This window comes from Symphalangus syndactylus, chromosome 2 (assembly GCF_028878055.3).
Source record: "Symphalangus syndactylus isolate Jambi chromosome 2, NHGRI_mSymSyn1-v2.1_pri, whole genome shotgun sequence".
Lineage (NCBI taxonomy): Eukaryota > Metazoa > Chordata > Mammalia > Primates > Hylobatidae > Symphalangus > Symphalangus syndactylus.
Window position 1 is genome coordinate 52,055,636 of NC_072424.2, and position 18,906 is coordinate 52,074,541.

At 42.2% G+C, this 18,906-nt stretch overlaps 1 protein-coding gene across 1 annotated transcript in view; it reads left to right on the forward strand.

Moving 5' to 3' along the window:
- Positions 1-680: 680 nt before the first annotated feature.
- B3GAT2 (beta-1,3-glucuronyltransferase 2) overlaps positions 681-18,906 on the forward strand; it is a 93,363-nt gene continuing 75,137 nt past the window's right edge. The window contains exon 1 of the mRNA XM_055257048.2: positions 681-1,563. Coding sequence (XP_055113023.1) covers positions 973-1,563 — 591 coding nt within the window. The 5' untranslated portion in view covers positions 681-972. The remainder of the gene's footprint in view (positions 1,564-18,906) is intronic.

An 18,906-nucleotide genomic window follows, 5' to 3' on the forward strand; every position in this document is an offset into this window, starting at 1 on the left:
GGATTTTCCTGGCTCAATCTCCAAAGACCTTGCGGTATTTCACAAAGCTGAAGAGAGGTGAACGAGCATCACCCCCTCCCCGAGGTCGTGCAGCCCCGCAGGGACGCTCCTCCCGCTCCTCCACCCGCGGTGCAGCGGCCGCCTCCCGAGCTTGCTCGCGGGGCCGTTAGCGCCAGACCCAGCGGAGAGCCGGGGGGCCCCTCCGCGCCTCCCTCTCGCAGCCCCTCTCCACCAGTAGCAGCGCTGCTGTCTTCCCACAGGAGGACTTGGGAGGACGTTGGAGTCTGCAGCGCCCCCGCCCCCTCGCTTTTTCTTTCTTTCCTTGCTTTGGGATCTTGCTGCTGGATCCGGAGAGGTTTTGAGAAGACAAGAGCTAGGGACTGAGAGCAGCCTTCCGCTGCGGCGCGCGAACACAGCCGGGGCCACAACCCCCAGCGTCTCCACCCGCTCCTCGCCACCCGGGCGGGAATGTGAGGAAGGAAAGCCCCCAGCGCCGCCGCCCGCCCTCGAAGGCGTCCCAGAGAGCGTCCTGGGGGCCCGCGGCTGGAGCCCCCGTCTCCGCAGCACCGCGGGACTGGAGCGGCGAGGCGCACCGGGTGCCGCTTCTCGGCTCCCACTCTTCAGAAAGAGCGCGGTGGGTATCAGCGGCTTCCCCGCACTCGGCACAACTCCGGGACCGGCGGCGCGCGGCTGGACCGAGTCCCGCTTCCCGCCAGCTCACCCAGAGTCGGGGGCAGCCCCTGCCAGCCCGCCTGCACCCCTTGTCTCTCTAGCTTGCCCGAACATGCCGCTCCTCCAAGCCTAGGTAGTGAGCCCCGCGGCTCCAGGTCTCTGCAGCGCCCTCGGCCCCATGGACAGCGCACCCGTCACCACTCCCTAAGTGCTGGCGCCGCCGCCGGCGTCCAAGCTGCGCACTGGGGTCCCTCGGCTTGCCCCTCTCTGGGGTGTCCGAGAGGCCGGGGAGCGTGCACCATGAAGTCCGTGCTGTTCACCCGCTTCTTTATCCTCCTGCCCTGGATCCTAATTGTCATCATCATGCTCGACGTGGACACGCGCAGGCCCGCGCCCCCGCTCACCCCGCGCCCCTACTTCTCTCCCTACGCGGTGGGCCGCGGGGGTGCCCGACTCCCGCTCCGCAGGGGCGGCCCGGCTCACGGGACCCAAAAGCGCAACCAATCTCGGCCGCAGCCACAGCCGGAGCCGCAGCTGCCCACCATCTATGCCATCACGCCCACCTACAGCCGCCCGGTGCAGAAAGCGGAGCTGACCCGCCTGGCCAACACGTTCCGCCAGGTGGCGCAGCTGCACTGGATCCTGGTGGAGGACGCGGCGGCGCGCAGCGAGCTGGTGAGCCGCTTCCTGGCTCGGGCCGGGCTGCCCAGCACTCACCTGCACGTGCCCACGCCGCGGCGCTACAAGCGGCCCGGGCTGCCGCGCGCCACTGAGCAGCGCAACGCGGGCCTCGCCTGGCTGCGCCAGAGGCACCAGCACCAGCGCGCGCAGCCCGGCGTGCTCTTCTTCGCTGACGACGACAACACCTATAGTCTGGAGCTCTTCCAGGAGGTAAAGGCCAGCCCGCCCCGCTGGGTGGGCGAGAGCGGGAGGGGGCCCCCTGGGCCGGCCGGGCTGCAGTCACACGCCCCTTGCACTTCGGGTGCACTTTTGAGTTCTCAGTTCTCCATGCGCGCGTTCGGGTCACCGAGTGGAGCAGCTCCTTGCTGGCACTCCCTAGCCTCCGCTCGCTGGCCGTGGGGGTGGAGGGGGTGTGCGTGAGAGGATCACTGTGGCTCAAGGGGCGGGAGTCTGCTCTGGGGCTTTTCTGTGTGGCGATTGTGTCAAGAGAATGGCACAGGTGTGAGGCGCGGGAATGATTTCCAGGGGCCAGGCTCCTGCCGACCTGAGGGTGGAGCCTAGACCTGCAGGCGCTGGCTGCGAGAGATCAGGGAGGGACCTGCACCGTAGCGGGTGGCGGCGGAGGGGCGGTGGGGGCGGGTAGGCTAGGTGTTTCTCGAGGCCTTTCAGTGCCTACAGGTGTGATTCTCAGTCTAGGACCGTATAGGGAGAAAGGTGGAGATAGCCTAGAGGGAAATTTCACTATGCGGCCCACTGGCACGGAAATGGTTGTTAGAAGAAGCACTGACTTCTGTGGAGGTCCTTCCTCTCTTTCCCACACCTCACAAAAGTCTTTTCTGACCCTCAAGATTACATTTTTTTTTTTGCAAGAAAACCCTTTCCGGAAAATAAACTGTTCTGCCCTGTGGTTATGTCTTTTTTGCAGCCCAAGGTAATCATCTGGGCTGCCTGGTCCCTTTTCACAACCTTTCTCTAAGGCCTCTTTTTGGCGAGTTAGCCAGGACACATTTGGCGGGGCCTTTTGCGTCGTCCTGGTGCAGCCAGGTCCTGAGTGCAGCCGGGCTCCCTGCTGTTGAGATGGCCCATGAGTTCCCTCGGATGGCCACGCGGGCACACACACCCCCAGCAGGCACAGGGTTAGAACAGGTGTTCTTCCTTGAGGCTGGTATCTTGCGGTGTGTGTGTGTGTAGCCTGCAAATGAGACTGGCATGAGTTTTGTCAGTTTTCTTCTCTACGCAATTACAGCCAAAGAAAATCTTCTTGATTGATTTGACGCCCTGTGAGACTGTTCCCTTCCTCCATCTGAAATTTCTTGATGTCCTGCTTCAGAGAGACTCCCCCTCAATTCCTCTTCTCCCAAGTACACTGGACATTGGGAAAATACTATGTGTGAGTTGGACACTGAACTCCTAAAATAATCTGTGTGTCTGGTCATCAGATACCCTAACTGCTCCCCACACTTTCATCCTCATCTCTGGGTTGCTTTCTTAACCCCAGGGCAGAGCTATTCTGTGCTCTTCCAGTTTAATTTTTCTGTGTGGCTTTAAAAAAAAAATTTTCTTAAAGGTAATTGCCACCTTCATTTCTATTCATCCTCTCTTTCATGAATAAAAGGCACAGTAATTGTTCTTCATCTTTTCTTTTCCATCCTTTCACTGTAGAGGGCTTTCTTTCCACGTTTCTCCAGATGAATAAATAAGCTTGGCATTGTATAGTATTACTCAACCCAAGATTAGAGATACCATCTGACGTTTTTAACTGGGCTTTTAATCCTGCTTCAGTGCTCCCCGCTCCAAAAAAAAAAAAAAAAAAGTGGCTTGCATCTGAAGCAAAGACTGTACATTTCAATGCACCGTAATTTTTAAACCGCAAGGTCTTTTTTTTTCTTCTACAACTTGTTGCCTCGTCTGTGAAAATATGTGGTCTCGTTGAAGTAAAATAGTGCAGATTACTGTTAATGAACACTGTAGGAGGCTAGATTGTGAAGGAGAAATGCTTTAGTTTATTCGGAGCTTCTAGCCTCTTGGTGTGAGGTGTTAGAAGAGTTGGCACACGCAGGCAGTGAAATGATTCAGGACACAGCCTTCCTTTGATGCTTCCCAAGCTGAAAGGAGGGTTTGTTGGTGGGGGATATTAAGCATCAGGAGAAAATTCCAGTAGGTTTTTCATTAGTCCATATGGGGGAAGATATAAAATGAGGAGAGGGTAAGGAGAAAAAATAGTATTGTCAGAGAGGACATTATAAAGGAAAAACGCAAAACTTTCAAGACACTAAACTTTTGTACAATTGGAAGTAATGCAATAATCAAAATAAAATAAGAGCATATGCAACATTTTTTAATGGTGAGGTGCCACATATACAAAATATACAACAGGTTTATTGTTTTTGTTGTCATTTTAAGCATAATTGGCATGACATACTTAGAATTTAAGTTTTCTATCTCCTGGAGGTCACTCCCAGACAGTAATTTTATGACTAGTACCTTTCTCTACCACTCCTCCACCAGCGTTGTTTTTGGACAGATTAGGCCTCTGTCTGACATATATGTATGCTGATACATTCAGTTTTCTTTATTATAACATTTTCCGTGCATGGCAAACATTATTGAATTCCATCATTAGGCTAGTGGAATTTATGAATTCTTAGTCTTGTGCATTTTCCAGAATTTGGAAATCCTTAGGTTTATTTGTGAGACAGCCTACCATACACCCATTCTCAGATTAATGATTCCGTGTAAATTACAGTTTAGACATTGTTCTCTGGAGAAAAGGTAGGACCAGATAAAACATTGAAAATCTGCAGCTCCTTGGGGGAAAGCAAAGATGCTGATTAGGAATGCTATAGGGCTGAGGCATATATCTCAGCCCTTTATATTGTGCGTGCACACCAATTAGTTTTAAGTAATTCACAGTACTTAAGGAAAGAATACCCCAAGTCAGGTTTCATCTTTTATTCATGGTGCTTCTAATTTCCATGGTTGATGTTAAAGTGGATAAGATAAAAGGAGGAAAATGAACCAGGTACAAATTAGCTCCATAAGTATTGGCTGCAAATGAAGGAAAGCAAAGGATGAAAGGTCTCCAAATTAAATTAAAGACGCAACAGGCAATCTGTGTTCAATTATTCCTCCCTGGTAACTGGAATGGTGCTTTGTCGTCTCATACAGCTAACTAATTTTCAGCCTTTCCTTTCAACTGAGCTGCACTGCCAGGAAAAAATATTTGCATTGAATACTCTTATGTTAACAGCCAAATCCATTTGCAAATGAAGTTTAGTGTGAATCTTAGCCACAGAAATGGGGCTGTTCATTGGAGAAGGAGGTGGTAGGGGTTTTTCAGGTTTCAAATATCTCAACAGCGACTCCTCTTCTTCCTGTGGCATTGATGGGGTTTTGCACCGTGGATCACAGGTAATCCTGCCTCCCTGTGCATCCTATCCATCTATCTCTCTGGAAAAGCTTATTTGCAAAGGATTTAAGCTGCTTTAATAAAAGCCACAACTACAGATAAATGTGACTTTATTTTTAGTCGTGTTTTCAATAACACTATTGATCAGATTTCTGTTTCTCACCAGAAAACCTTCAAAGCTTTCTTAAATTTAGAACAGATGCTTTTCAGGTGAAGTTGGTTTCACCTCTGGAAATCAATTGAATTGAAATGTTAAAAAAAAAAAAAAAAAAAAAAAAAAAAAAGCACTTTCCAAGCAAGAAAAGAAACTTTAGAAATTTTGAATTTAGTGAAATAAGACTGGAAGACAGGCTGGCTCTCAGACACTTAAGGGGTTGTCAAAGGAGTCAGTGACTGAGATTGCATCTAGAAGATGTTTCTGGAAAGCAATGAACTAAAGAAGCCCCTTGCTTGAATCTTTTATTGGGTGCTATTAAGCTATTTGTGTACTAGGCAGATAAAGGAGTTTTGAGGTTTAATTCTGTCTTGCTTTTCTTCAGAAGTATTTGTGTGCTTTCCCTCTTTACCTGCTGCTTATTAGAGTCATAATCTGAAGGATATATGAGTCTACAATGTTTGGCCCTTTTCCCCCTAAATAGTACTTCTATATATGTTTCCAGAAAGGAAACGTGAGATTTACCTTTTACCCTTGGTACATTTACTTTATTTAGGGAAATTCTTTTTAAAGTGAAGGAACCTAGAAGATTTTCTTGGGTGGAACATTAAAAGACCATTCTACCTGAAATGTGTCCCTTGTATTTTATTTCTCTCCCTCTGAAAGCTATTAAGAGTCATGCCATAGGTCTGATAAAATGTGAGAATTTTATAGAAATGTATATATGAAACTACAGCCAATTTTCTTAAGCTATAAATGTTAGGTTTTCTTTACTCTCCCTGGGTGTATACAGTATTTGAATTACAGTTCATTTTTGATAAGAGTTTTCTTTGGAGACCAGCAGTTTTCATTTGGATGTTGATATTTTAATGGACCAGAAATAACAATTTGGGCCTAAAGATGTTCTGCCTTCTGCCTCTTCCTATTGTCTTTTTCCATCATTCTTCCTCTCTCAACCTACTCTTCACTGATGATTCTGTCTCGTGAATAGACATGAAAACATGTTCGGATTATTGCTTGGTGCAATGAATGTTGTGTCTTTTAAACATTTAGGCTGTTGCTGCTTCTTGGAAACCATTGTGGGTGGCTCCCTTTTTTCTGTCTACTCCGCTTGCCTCTAAATTACAAGCTGGTAAATTTTCTCTTGTGTGAACAGTAATGGAATAGTAATTGCTTTTAAGGCATGCTGCAAAAGCAAAATAGAAAAACTAAAGTCAATGGTCTTATTTATTAACTATTTCAGGTGGTATTCAAGTAGTGGTAGGTTTTTTGTTGTCATCATTGTTTTTTGCACAGAATTCAGTATTTTACAGATATGTCTATTTAAATGTTTTGGACTCTGGAATATTCAGCCTGTGTAAGTTAACACATGTATATTTGATTCACAGTGCTTGTGAAGCATGAAATTTAAGTTTTGCATGGAGCTCAAATTCTCCCACCAAAACACAAATAAAATTGTTATACCAGTACATAGATAGATGTGTAGGTAGGTTTAGAATAGATCTCCAAAGCACAGAAATAAAACTAAGATAATTTGTTGTTCATGCCTGGTAATTTTTGCATACAATTTTAAATACATGTTAATACCCTTTATCATGGATATAAGCAAAATATAGTTGACATAAATTGAGCGTTTACTATAGGCAAAGAAGTACCCTTAGGGTTTGACATGTATTATTTAATCCTCATAACACCCTGAGGTAGGTAATAGTACTGTCTCTGTGTGTTTGTTTTAATACCAATGCTAATATTTAGTTATGGACTCAGTCCCTTAGTGAGTACAGAGGACTTAAACAAATGCAACCTGATGGTAATACAGTTGTTTACCTCTGATCTATATAATCAGTATCCCCATTTTTAACAGAAGCACTAGGAAGTAACTTGAAAATGTCATGTAGCTGTTATGTGGCAGAGACAGGATTTTGAACCCAGGTGCCCTGGTTCTAGCGCCTGCATTTTTGACTGTCCTGAAACTCATGTCATTTAACACATATAGTCACATGAAAATATGTCATTATTATAATAAGTAAAGCACCTGATTAGCAGGAGCCTTGTGACATTATTACTGTCTTCTGCCATTCTTGAATTCAGGTCTTTCTTCTTGGTTATGTCAACTCTTAGCTTTCTCTTTTGACCTTTTGTTACTTTTTTCCTTTTTGTTGTTAATGTATTAAATTGAAAAATAAAAATTATACGTTAATATATTTGTTGTGTAGACTATAATGTTTTGATATAGGGATACATTGTGGAATTACTAAAGCTAATTAATATATTCATTTCCTTACAATTTTATCATTTTTTGTGTGTGTGGTAAAACATTTAAAATCTACTTAGCAATTTGCAGGTGTACAATACATTGTTAATGAGTATAGTCACCAATTTGTGATGCAGTTGATCTTCTAAATGTATTCTTCCTAACTGAAATTTTGTATCCTTTGAGCAAACATTTCCCCAATTCCTGCCCCCACCTTTTTTCCCCTGATAATATTTGGTCGTGTGAAAATTTTATCTCATCTCTCACTCTCTCTAATTTATAGACCATTTGATGTTTAGATTATTTTTACAAGCTAGATAAAAACTGCCAAGTTTAGTATCTAAACTGTAGTCTTTTATTTTTTAAACTATGTATTCTTGTGAATAAGAATTGATAACTTCTATAGATATTAAAATTAAGTTTTTCCTCATTTGCTATGTATACATCAACAACTCTGTCTCCTAGGCGTGTATCATGTCAGGGCAGGCAGAACTGAATGGAAGAATAATTTTCAGGGTAGAATGGGAGAAAATACAGAATTATGTGAAGCAGACTCAGGGGTTTATTACTGAGACAGAGGAGAGGAGCTGGGGGCCTGAGCCAATTTGCACTGAAGCTAATGTGGCTGAGATGGTTCCTTCTGGGAACAGAGATGTGCTTGGAGGAGCCTTGGTTCTCCTCACCAATGTACCCCTTATGTTGGCTGCTGCAGGCAGCAGTACCAGGTTCATTTGACTGCTCACTTGTTGGTAGAAGGTTTGTTAATTTTCTTGTCCGATTTCTTCTGAGATTAGGAATTTCCTTGGATTAAAAACAAAATAAATCATTGGTTGAGTCTTTTTGCAGGTTAAAAAAAAACAAGAAAACTTGGAGGTGGCTTTGCTGAGGAGGACAGCCATGTTCTCTGCCAGAAGTCAGATTGGGTCTTTTTCGTAAAACAACAAAAAACGCAGTAGTTTGTTTACTTTTTAAAATCTGTCTCCTCCACCTGTGGAAAGAACTTTAAACACTATTTATGTTACATGCTGAATCTAAGACTGTTGTTCCTTCAGCTTGAACTGCAGATATTCCTAAATCGTACCTGCATCTCTAGTGAAAGCTGAGTGTGCTAAATGCTGACCATTCTCCATTAACTGAGATTTCAGTTATCTATGAGAATTGTATCTTAGCAGTACTACTGTATTACTCTGTAAGATTCCTTCTACCTACCTGAGCTCAAACTTCATCCTATTCAGAAGATGTTTTAATATAACGAGTCAGTAGGCCTTCTCTACCACTTAAGAAATATTAATTGAGCACCTACTGTGTACAAGGCACTGTGCTTAATTAAGTCAGGGAGTATTTCAGCTCCCTGAAACAGAGAGCATCTCAGCCCTTACAGATTGATTCTCTGGACTAAATATGCATGGTACCTTCAGTGCCTGTTGAGAGAAATGCACGTGTGTGGGAGTGTAAAGCAGAGGTCCCTAATGGAGTTGTTGATTGTAGGAGTAATTGTGGAGGAAGTGACATTTGAGCTGAGAAGTAAAGAACAACAGGGCCTAGTGGGTGATGGGACAGGGATGAAAGAGCCCTCCAGAGAGAGGAAGCCATACTTGTGAACCTGAATACTCAGAGACCTGAAAGATGTTCTCGATGGCAAGAGGCTGGGTGATGAGAAGATGAGGTGGAGAAATAGGCAGCCACTTTTCCATCTTCTGCATGTCAAAGTGCCGTTCTCATCTTTGAGAGAAGCTGTCCTGTAAAGAACTCTTCAGGTTCTCTGTATTTGGAAGTGGCATCTAAATCATGCCCATTGGAATCTTCTTCCTGGATACTATCGTGTCTTTATGTAAACTTGCGAATTTAAAAGTATATATAGCAGTGTCAGGAGCATGCCTTCCTTTTTATTTTTTTGCATCTGGTTTTCAGAATGCCCATTAGGCAAATTTTTGGCCTTTAACTTTTTCAATAGACCTTGGATAAGGTGGGTGGTAAATTGATAGGAAAACTATAGATAAGTATTTGTCCATCTAGTTGTACCAAAGAAGTGGTAATATAGACTTTTGTGGATCCTTTAGAGCACCTGATATCACATTAAATAATATGATACCTGAATATGTATTTCAGTTGTTTCTCCCACTAGAATACCAGGGTAGGAATTTTCTTTTGTTTACTGTTGTATCTGTAGTGTCCAGAGCAGTGCCTCGCATGGAGTGAATGCTCATTAAATATTTTTTGAATGAATGAATTATAAGACACTTGAAAGCTGAAGGAATTTATTATAAACAGAGTTTAATCCCTGAAAGGAGTCCTGCACAGAGATTGTCAATCAAATCATAGTTTTGAAGTCTGTGTTGTATGTCTAAGATTGTATTGAGCCCTTTAAATAGAAACTGGAAGATAAATGTGGTCCCTACTCTGATTCTAAGAGCTTTTATACTAAAAGGGAAGAGAATGTCATGAGTATTTATGTATATAGCAAGGCATTACCATCAACAGCCATTAAAAGAGGGAGGTTTGTCAAGGTGGTTGTGAGTCAGTTGAGTATTTGGCCTCTTCACATGTGTGAGAGGCTGGAGGCTGGTGGGGAGCTCACATAGGCGTAACAGCCCATGTTCAAATGCAGCTTCACTACTTAGTGTTTGCATTACATTGGCAAGGGTTGACTGCCTCGAGTGATTGTTTTAAGTGCTCTAGGCAAGTAATAAATATTAGTTCTTTTCGCCTTGTTCTCTCCACTATGGGTGACTGCCCTAATTGAGGGTAAACCAGATAACTGCACTGTCTTGATTTGTTAAATGCCCCTAAATGCTCTTCTCCTGACATCTGGACTATGTTTCTAGAGGCCTGGAGGGAGGAGGAGGTAAAGGTACTTGACTTTCCCAAATTAGTATGTACCCAAATGGAACTGCATAAATTGGGTACCTTAATTACACCATTGGGTATTACTAGAGTGATCAGAGGGACAAGAGTTAAATAGGGCTTGTCTACAAAGAGTCCTGGGAGGAAGTGAGATGTGAGAGAACTAAAAGCATCTAAAGGATATTTTAGATGGAGAGGAGGTGAAGGGTGTTCTCCTGTGGGTTCTGACTTCTGATGCTAACTCCTAGCTGTGAAAGCTAGGAAGTTGGCTTACATGTAGCTCAGAGCAGGATGCTAACCCGGCTCACTGCAACTTCCACCTCCCAGGTTCAAGCGATTCCCCTGCTTCGGCCTCCTGAGTAGCTGGGATTACAGGTGCAAGCCATCATGCCTGACTAATTTTTGTATTTTTAGTAAAGGTGGGGTTTCAACATGATGGCCAGGTTGGTCTCAAACTCCTGACCTCAGGTGATCCACCCACCTCAGTCTCCCAAAGTGCTGGGATTACAGGTGTGAGCCACCGTGCCTGGCCCTAGGTGTGGTTTTTAATTACTATGTAATCCCAGGGCCCAGTGTGGACCTAGGGCATAGTTACTACATGATACAGTGATTATTGTTGGCATAAATGAATGAATCAAAGAGATAGTATGTTACAAAGGAGAGGGCATGAAATAGATTTTTTTTTTAAGCACATGATTAGAAGCAGTAGTTTAAGGTCATTTCCTGGGGTGGGAAGGTTAGGAGTATTCTTCTGTCCAGCACCTATTGGAGGAGGTGGAAAGGATCCCAGATGCCAGCCTTCTCTGTGTCCATCCTTCTCCCAGCCTTGCCTGGGAACACTGAGCCCCTCACTGGGCTTCAAGTGACTGATGCTTTTTTGGGAAGCCCCATACACTTGTTTCTCTTTCTGCAAACATTGCTTAAGTTTTCATTAATAAAAACATTCTAAAGCTTATTTAGTGCCAGAATGAGGAAAATGGAGAGAGAGAGGGTGTGTGTGTGTGTGTGTGTGTGTGTGTGTGTGTGTGTGTGTGTGTGTGGTTTTACCTACCTGTGTGTTTGCCTTCTCCTTACCTGTGAATGCAGTGGCTGCTTTCCTTGTTCCTTCTCCACAGACCCTGTACCTTCCATTTCAGTTTCTGGCAAGAATTGTGGCCAGACCCAGGGATCTGATGCAGTGGTCCCCAACATTTTCTGGTCACATAGTTTCAAAAAGAATTTTGTAACATTAACCCTCTGGGATATTTTTAAATTGACATGTACATTTTAAAAATCATTTTAAACTGTTGCAAAGCTTGTGATTTCCAGTGTATTATAAATGTTGACATTTGTAATGAAACTTAAATATATCCAGTAGATTCTATAAATATTGTTAACAGTTTGATACCCACCACCATTCATTTAATAAACATACTTTTCAATGACATTTGGATGGAGATATATATATACATATATATTTTTTTAAGTGAGACAGGGTCTCTCTGTGTTGCCCAGACTGGAGTATAGTGGTGCGATCACAGCTTACTGCAGCCTCCACCTCCCTGGGTCAAGCAATTCTCCTGCCTCAGCCTCCTGAGTAGCTGGGACTAGAGGCACATGCCACTATGCCTGGCTAATTTTTAATTTTTGGTTTTTTTTTTTTTTTTTTTGGTAGAGACAGGGTCCTCCTATGTTTCCCTGGCTGTTCTCAAGCTCCTGGCTGCAAGCAGTCCTTCTGCCTCATCTTCCCAAAGTACTGGTATTACTGGTGTGAGCCACCACACCTGGCCACATTTGGATATTTTATATTGCTCTTTTTTTTTTCTATCTTCATTCCTTCTCAGAATTTTATCTTAGCATAATATTTTGAGGTTCAAGGTCGTCTCCCATCGCACATATCTACAATCACAAAAAGAATATAGATAGACTTTAAAGTTTTAAAATCCTGTGGCTATCAGCCTCTGTCTTAGAAAAGCTTTAGGATTGACTTACCATTACAATTAGTATTGGTAAGCAATTAATCAAAACAACAATAAATGTTACAGGGTTGGGTAATTAACTATTAAACATAAAAGCTACATTTATTAGAAAGCGATTTCTTAGTGACATGGATGGAGCATTTTGTTGTTGATTATATATTCTGTATTGACAAATATTACAGATTGCTGGAGATAGAATTTAGTATAAATTTCATTCCTATTAGGTCAACTGTTTTTTACATAAAGAAGTAATTAAGGGAAGCATTTTCTTACAGCAGTGTTTCTCAGTTTTTTGAACTCTCAAGCTTTAAGCCAAAAATTAAATGGTGATCTGACAGCAAAAACTATTTTAATGATTTATTAATGATATTAGGTCCCCTCCAGTTTTGTCGAATGCAAATAATTAGAAACCTCTGGTTGCCCCAAAGGATTTATTGCCCATTTGTTAGAGACATTGGCTTTCTTAATAAAGATAGCAATATTTCTAATTACCTTTGTTTGGTTCCCTGGAGGTTTTATTAGGTGGGACAGTGCATTTAATAACAATACAGGATGGGTGAGCAGTCAGGCCCTTTGTGAAGTGGGAGAAGGGTGATGTGAAGTGGGGTGGGGTGGGGGCAGGGGGCGGAGCAAGAGAGAAGGTTGGAGAACCTGCCCCTATCCAAGTGGATCAGTTTTAGGAAAGCTTATGCCATATGCAGGGATGCGAAGGGTCTGGGAATTTATTCCCTAACTTGAAGCTATCTGCATTCACATATTCCATGGAGAGTTTTATGCATTCAGGTATCATGCACTCCCAGTCTGAAAAGCTGCTGTTTTGGTTGAAAGAGTATAAGGACTTGGAAGATGGGGCCTCTAGGCCTGACTGAGCCAAAGGCTCCCATGACCTCAAGGGAACTGATTAGTGCTTTTTTCATTTTTTACTGCGTGCTGTGTCCCACCCTTGGCATTCAGATGTGTGCACGAGCTGCTGTTTAATTTTCATCATCTGCTTTACAAATGAGGAAAAGCCCTGATATCCAGCTTTCTCATAGGACCTGATAATAATACACATGGTTCTGAGAATTAAACGAGGTGATAAATACGTAAAATGGGTAAACAGTAACTTCACTCTCTATTTGTACATCTCTCAGAAGTCTGGGGCAACAGGAGCTGTGGAAAGGCTCCAGAAGACAAGATGCCACAAAGCCACCTAGCTACTGTAGCTGTACCAATCCTGACAGTCTTAGCAGCCCCAAGGTGCTGCTCTGTTGGCTGATGGGAATGCAGATTTAAGTATGGTCCATATGTAGGCGTGTTGTTTTACGTCTAAATAAACTTGGCGTTGCAAGATGAAAATGCCAGTATCATTTTTAAAGGTCAAGTGACAGTTTGGGGAAATTTTTATAACTTTGATAAGTTCCTCAGCTACATCTGTTCACACTGGCAAGAGTGCTAGAGACATTCTTTGGAAGTCTTTTCTATGAGAGGAGCTGCAGCCTTGCTCTGCAGAGAAGTTCTGACGACAGTCATCAGAGTATTTGGGGCTCATGCACTAATTTAATTATTTTCTTTTTTCATTAATGAAAATTTATTTTCATTTTCTTCATCTTTAATGAATTTAACTATTTGCCTCTACCTTTGCTTCCTGCTGTGTATACTGATAAGACAGGTTTTGGGGTTTTTATGTTTTCTGGTCTTGCTTTTCCCCTTCGTTTTAGGATTTAAAAAACAAAAAGGTTAAGAGGGTAGGTTGGGCCGGGCGCGGTGGCTCACGCTTGTAATCCCAGCACTTTGGGAGGCCGAGGCCGGCGGATCACGAGGTCAGGAGATCGAGACCACGGTGAAACCCTGTCTCTACTAAAAATACAAAAAAATTGGCCGGGCGTGGTGGCGGGCGCCTGTAGTCCCAGCTACTCAGAGAGGCTGAGGCAGGAGAATGGCGTGAACCCGGGAGGCGGAGCTTGCAGTGAGCCGAGATTGCGCCACTGCACTCCAGCCTGGGCGACAGAGCGAGACTCCGTCTCAAAAAAAAAAAAAAAAAAAAAAAGAGGGTAGGTTGACAGTGCTTGCAGTTTCTGTTTTACAGCAATCCCTGCTGTTCCTCTGAAAATTGGTTGATTGTCCTATAGTTTAAAATATATAGATGTTCATTTGATTGGCTCTTGTAAATCTAGTGACATTTAAAAGTACATGGCAGCTAGGCATGGTGGCTCACACTTATAATCCCAGCACTTTGGGAGGCTCAGGCAGGAGGATGGCTTGAGCCCAGGAGTTCGAGACCAGCTTGAGTAACATCATGAGACCCCCAACTCTACAAAAAAAATTTTTTAAATGCTTGGGTGTGGTGGCATGTGCCTGTACCCCCAGCTACTTGAGAGGCTGAGGTGGGAGGATTGTTTGAGCCCTAGAGTTTGAGGTTGTGGTGGTCTATGATTGCACCACTACACTCCAGCCTGGATGATAGAGTGAGACCCTGTCTCAAAAAAGAAAAAGAAAAAAGTTCATGTCTGTTCTGTTTTTTGTTATGTTTCTTTTCTCTAAACATGAAGAAAAGCAGTGAGGAGAAACAAAAATTGAGTATTCCTGTGTTTTTTGTCATAGTAAAATATACATTTGCCATTTTATATTTACCCTGATAACCTTCAGTGTGGTAAAATACACATTCACAATTATTCATTTAACCTGATAACCTCTAATCTCCTTTCCATGAATCAGACTAGGTACCTCATATAAGTGGAATCATACCATATTTATACTTTTGTGTCTGGTTTATTTCACTTAATGTCTTTAAGGTTCATCCACATTGTAGCATGTCTCAGAATTTAATTCCTTTTTGGGGCTGAATAACATTCTATTATATGTATATTCCACATTTTGCTTATCCATTCATCTCTTGATGGCCACTTGTGTTGCTTTCACCTTTTACCTATTGTGAATAATACTGGTATCAATATTAGTGTGCACATAATCTGAGTCCCTGCTTTCCATTCTTTTGGGTATATACACAGAAGTAGAATTGCTAGATCACAATGGTACTTCTACGTTAGTTTTTTGAAGAACTACCCTACTGTTTTCCATAGCAGTTACACCATTTTACATTTCTATTACCAGACCATGAAGGTAACAATTTCTCCACACCTTAGCCACCACTTGTTATTTTCTGTTTTTTGGGTAATAGCCATGCAAAAAAAATATGAAGTAAAGTGAAATATCATTATGAAAGGTGTGAAGTGATACGTCTTTGTGATTTTGATTTGCATGTCTCCTATAGTTAGTGATGTTGAACATCTTTTCATGGGCTTATTGGCTATTTGTCTATCTTCTTTGGAGAAATATCTGTTCAAGCCTATTCTGCCCATTTTTGAATTGGGTTTTGTTGTTTTTAGGAATTCTTTAGGTATTTTGGATATTAGTCATGTATCAGGTATGTGATTTGCAAATGAGGATAGCCTTTTTATTTTGTTGATTGTGTTCTTTGCACAATAGTTTTTATTTTTGATGAAATATAATTTTCTAGTTTGTGCTTTTGGTGTTATATATCTAAGACATCATGCCAAATTCAATGTCATGAAGCCTTTCCCTCATGTCTTCTTCTAATCATGTGTAGTTTTAGCTCTTTTGTACATGGTGTTAGGTTAGGGTTCAACTTCATCCTTTTGCATGAGAATATCCAGTTTTTTCTCAGCTGCATTTGTCAAAAAGACTCTTCTTTCTTCCACGGAATGATCTCAGTGGAAGTCCCTGATCTCATCAAAAATCATTGACCATATGTGGGAGCATAACCACCCAATGGGTTCTTCTTGCCTGCTGCCCAGATACAGCTGGTTTATCAAGATGGGAACTGCAATAGAGAAAGAGCTTTACACATGTACAGCTGGCTAAATGGGAGACTGGAGCTTTATTATTAAATAAATAAGCCTCCCCCAAAATTTGGATGCTAGGGTTTTCTCTTTTTTTTTTCCTTTTTAATATTATACTTTAAGTTCTAGGGTACATGTGCACAATGTGCAGGTTTCTTACATATGTATACATGTGCCATGTTGATGTGCTGCGCCCATTAACTCATCATTTACATTAGGTATATCTCCTAATGCTATCCCTCCCCCCTCCCCCCACCCCACAACAGGCCCCAGTGTGTGATGTTCCCCACCATGTGTCCAAGTGTTCTTATTGTTCAGTTCTCACCTGTGAGTGAGAACACGTGGTGCTTGGTTTTCTGTCCTTGAGATAGTTTGCTCAGAATGATGGTTTCCAGCTTCATCCATGTCCCTACAAAGGACATGAACTCATCCTTTTTTATGGCTGCATAGTATTCTGTGGTGTTTATGTGCCACATTTTCTTAATCCAATCTATCATTGATGGACATTTGGGTTGGTTCCAAGTCTTTGCTATTGTGAATAGTGCCGCAATAAACATACGTGTGCATGTGTCTTTATAGCAGCATGATTTATAATCCTTTGGGTATATACCCAGTAATGGGATGGCTGGGTCAAATGGTATTTCTAGTTCTAGATCCTTGAGGAATTACCACACTGTCTTCCACAACAGTTGAACGAGTTTATACTCCCACCAGCAGTGTAAAAGTGTTCCTATTTCTCCACATCCTCTCCAGCACCTGTCGTTACCTGACTTTTTAATGATCGCCATTCTAACTGCAGTGAGATAGTATCTCATTGTGGTTTTGATTTGCATTTCTCTGATGGCCAGTGATGATGAGCATTTGTTGGTGTGTCTGTTGGCTGCATGTCTTTTGAGAAGTATCTGTTCATATCCTTCGCCCACTTTTTGATGGGGTTCTTTGATTTTTTCTTGTCAATTTGTTTAAGTGCTTTGTAGATTCTGGATATTAGCCCTTTGTCAGATGGGTAGATTGCAAAAATATTCTCCCATTCTGTGGGTTGCCTGTTCACTCTGATGGTAGTTTCTTTTGCTGTGCAGAAGCTCTTTAGTTTAATTAGATGCCATTTGTCAATTTTGGCTTTTGTTGCCATTGCTTTTGGTGTTTTAGTCATGAAGTCCTTGCCCATGCCTATGACCTCAATAGTATAGCCTACGTTTTCTTCTAGGGTTCTTATGGTTTTAGGTCTCACATTTAAGTCTTTAATCCTTCTCGAATTAATTTTTGTATAAGGTGTAAGGAAGGGATCCAGTTTCAGCTTTCTACATATGGCTAGCCAGTTTTCCCAGCACCATTTATTAAACAGGGAATCTTTTCCCCATTTCTTGTTTTTGTCAGGTTTGTCAAAGATCAGATGGTTGTAGATGTGTGGTATTATTTCTGAGGGCTCTGTTCTGTTCCATTGGTCTATATCTCTGTTTTAGTACCAGTACCATGCTGTTTGGTTACTGTAGCCTTATAGTATAGTTTGAAGTCAGGTAGCAAGATGCCTCCAGCTTTGATCTTTTTGCTTAGGATTGTCTTGGCAATGCGGGCTCTTTTTTGGTTCCATATGAACTTTAAAGTAGTTTTTTCCAATTCTGTGAAGAAAGTCATTGGTAGCTTAATGGGGATGGCAGTAAATCTATAAATTACCTTGGGCAGGATGGCCATTTTCACGATATTGATTCTTCCTATCCATAAGCATGGAATGTTCTTCCATTTGTTTGTCCTCTTTTATTTCATTGAGCAGTGGTTTGTAGTTCTCCTTGAAGAGGTCCTTCACATCCCTTGTAAGTTGGATTCCTGGGTATTTTATTCTCTTTGAAGCAATTGTGAATGGGAATTCACTCATGATTTGTCTTTCTGTCTGTTATTGGTGTATAGGAATGCTTGTGATTTTTGCACATTGATTTTGTGTCCTGAGACTTTGCTGAAGTTGCTTATCAGCTTAAGGAGATTTGGGGCTGAGACGATGGGGTTTTCTAAATATACAGTCATGTCATCTGCAAACAGAGACAATTTGACTTCCTGTTTTCCTGATTGAATAGCTTTTATTTCTTTCTCCTGCCTGCCAGCTCCTCCTGGTACCTCTGATAGAATTCGGCTGTGAATATGTCTGGTCCTGGGCTTTTTTTGGTTGGTACACTGTTAATTATGGCCTCAATTTCAAAGCCTGTTATTGGTCTATTCAGGGATTCAACTTTTTCCTGGTTTAGTCTTGGGAGGTTGTATGTGTCCAGGAATTTTTCCATTTCTTCTAGATTTTCTAATTTATTTGTGTAGAGGTGTTTATAGTATTCTCTGATGGTAATTTGTATTTCCGTGGGATCAGTGGTGATACCCTCTTTATCATTCTTATTGCATCTGTTTGATTCTTCTCTCTTTTCTTCCTTATTAGTCTTGCTAGCGGTCTATCAATTTTGTTGATCTTTCAAAAAACCAGCTCCTGGATTCATTGATTTTTTGAAGTTTTGTTTTTTTATGTCTCTATCGCCTTCAGTTCTGCTTTGATCTTAGTTATTTCTTGCCTTCTGCTGCCTTTTGAATGTGTTTGCTCTTGCTTCTCTAGTTCTTTTAATTGTGATGTTAGGGTGTCAATTTTGGATCTTTCCTGCTTTCTCTTGTGGGCATTTAGTGTGATAAATTTCCCTCTACACACTGCTTTGAATGTGTCCCAGAGATTCTGGTATGTTGTGTCTTTGTTCTCGTTGGTTTCAAAGAACATCTTTATTTCTGCCTTCATTTCGTTATGTACCCAGTAGTCACTCAGGAGCAGGTTGTTCAGTTTCCATGTAGTTGTGCAGTTTTGAATGAGTTTCTTAATCCTGAGCTCTAATTTGATTGGATTTGGTCTGAGAGATAGTTTGTTGTAATTTCTGTTCTTTTACGTTTGCTGAGGAGTGCTTTACTTCCAACTAAGTGGTCAATTTTGGAATAAGTGCGATGTGGTGCTGAGAAGAATGTATACTCTGTTGATTTTGAGTGGAGAGTTCTGTAGATGTCTATTAGGTCCACTTGGTGCAGAGCTGAGTTCAAGTCCTGGATATCCTTGTTAACCTTCTGTCTCATTG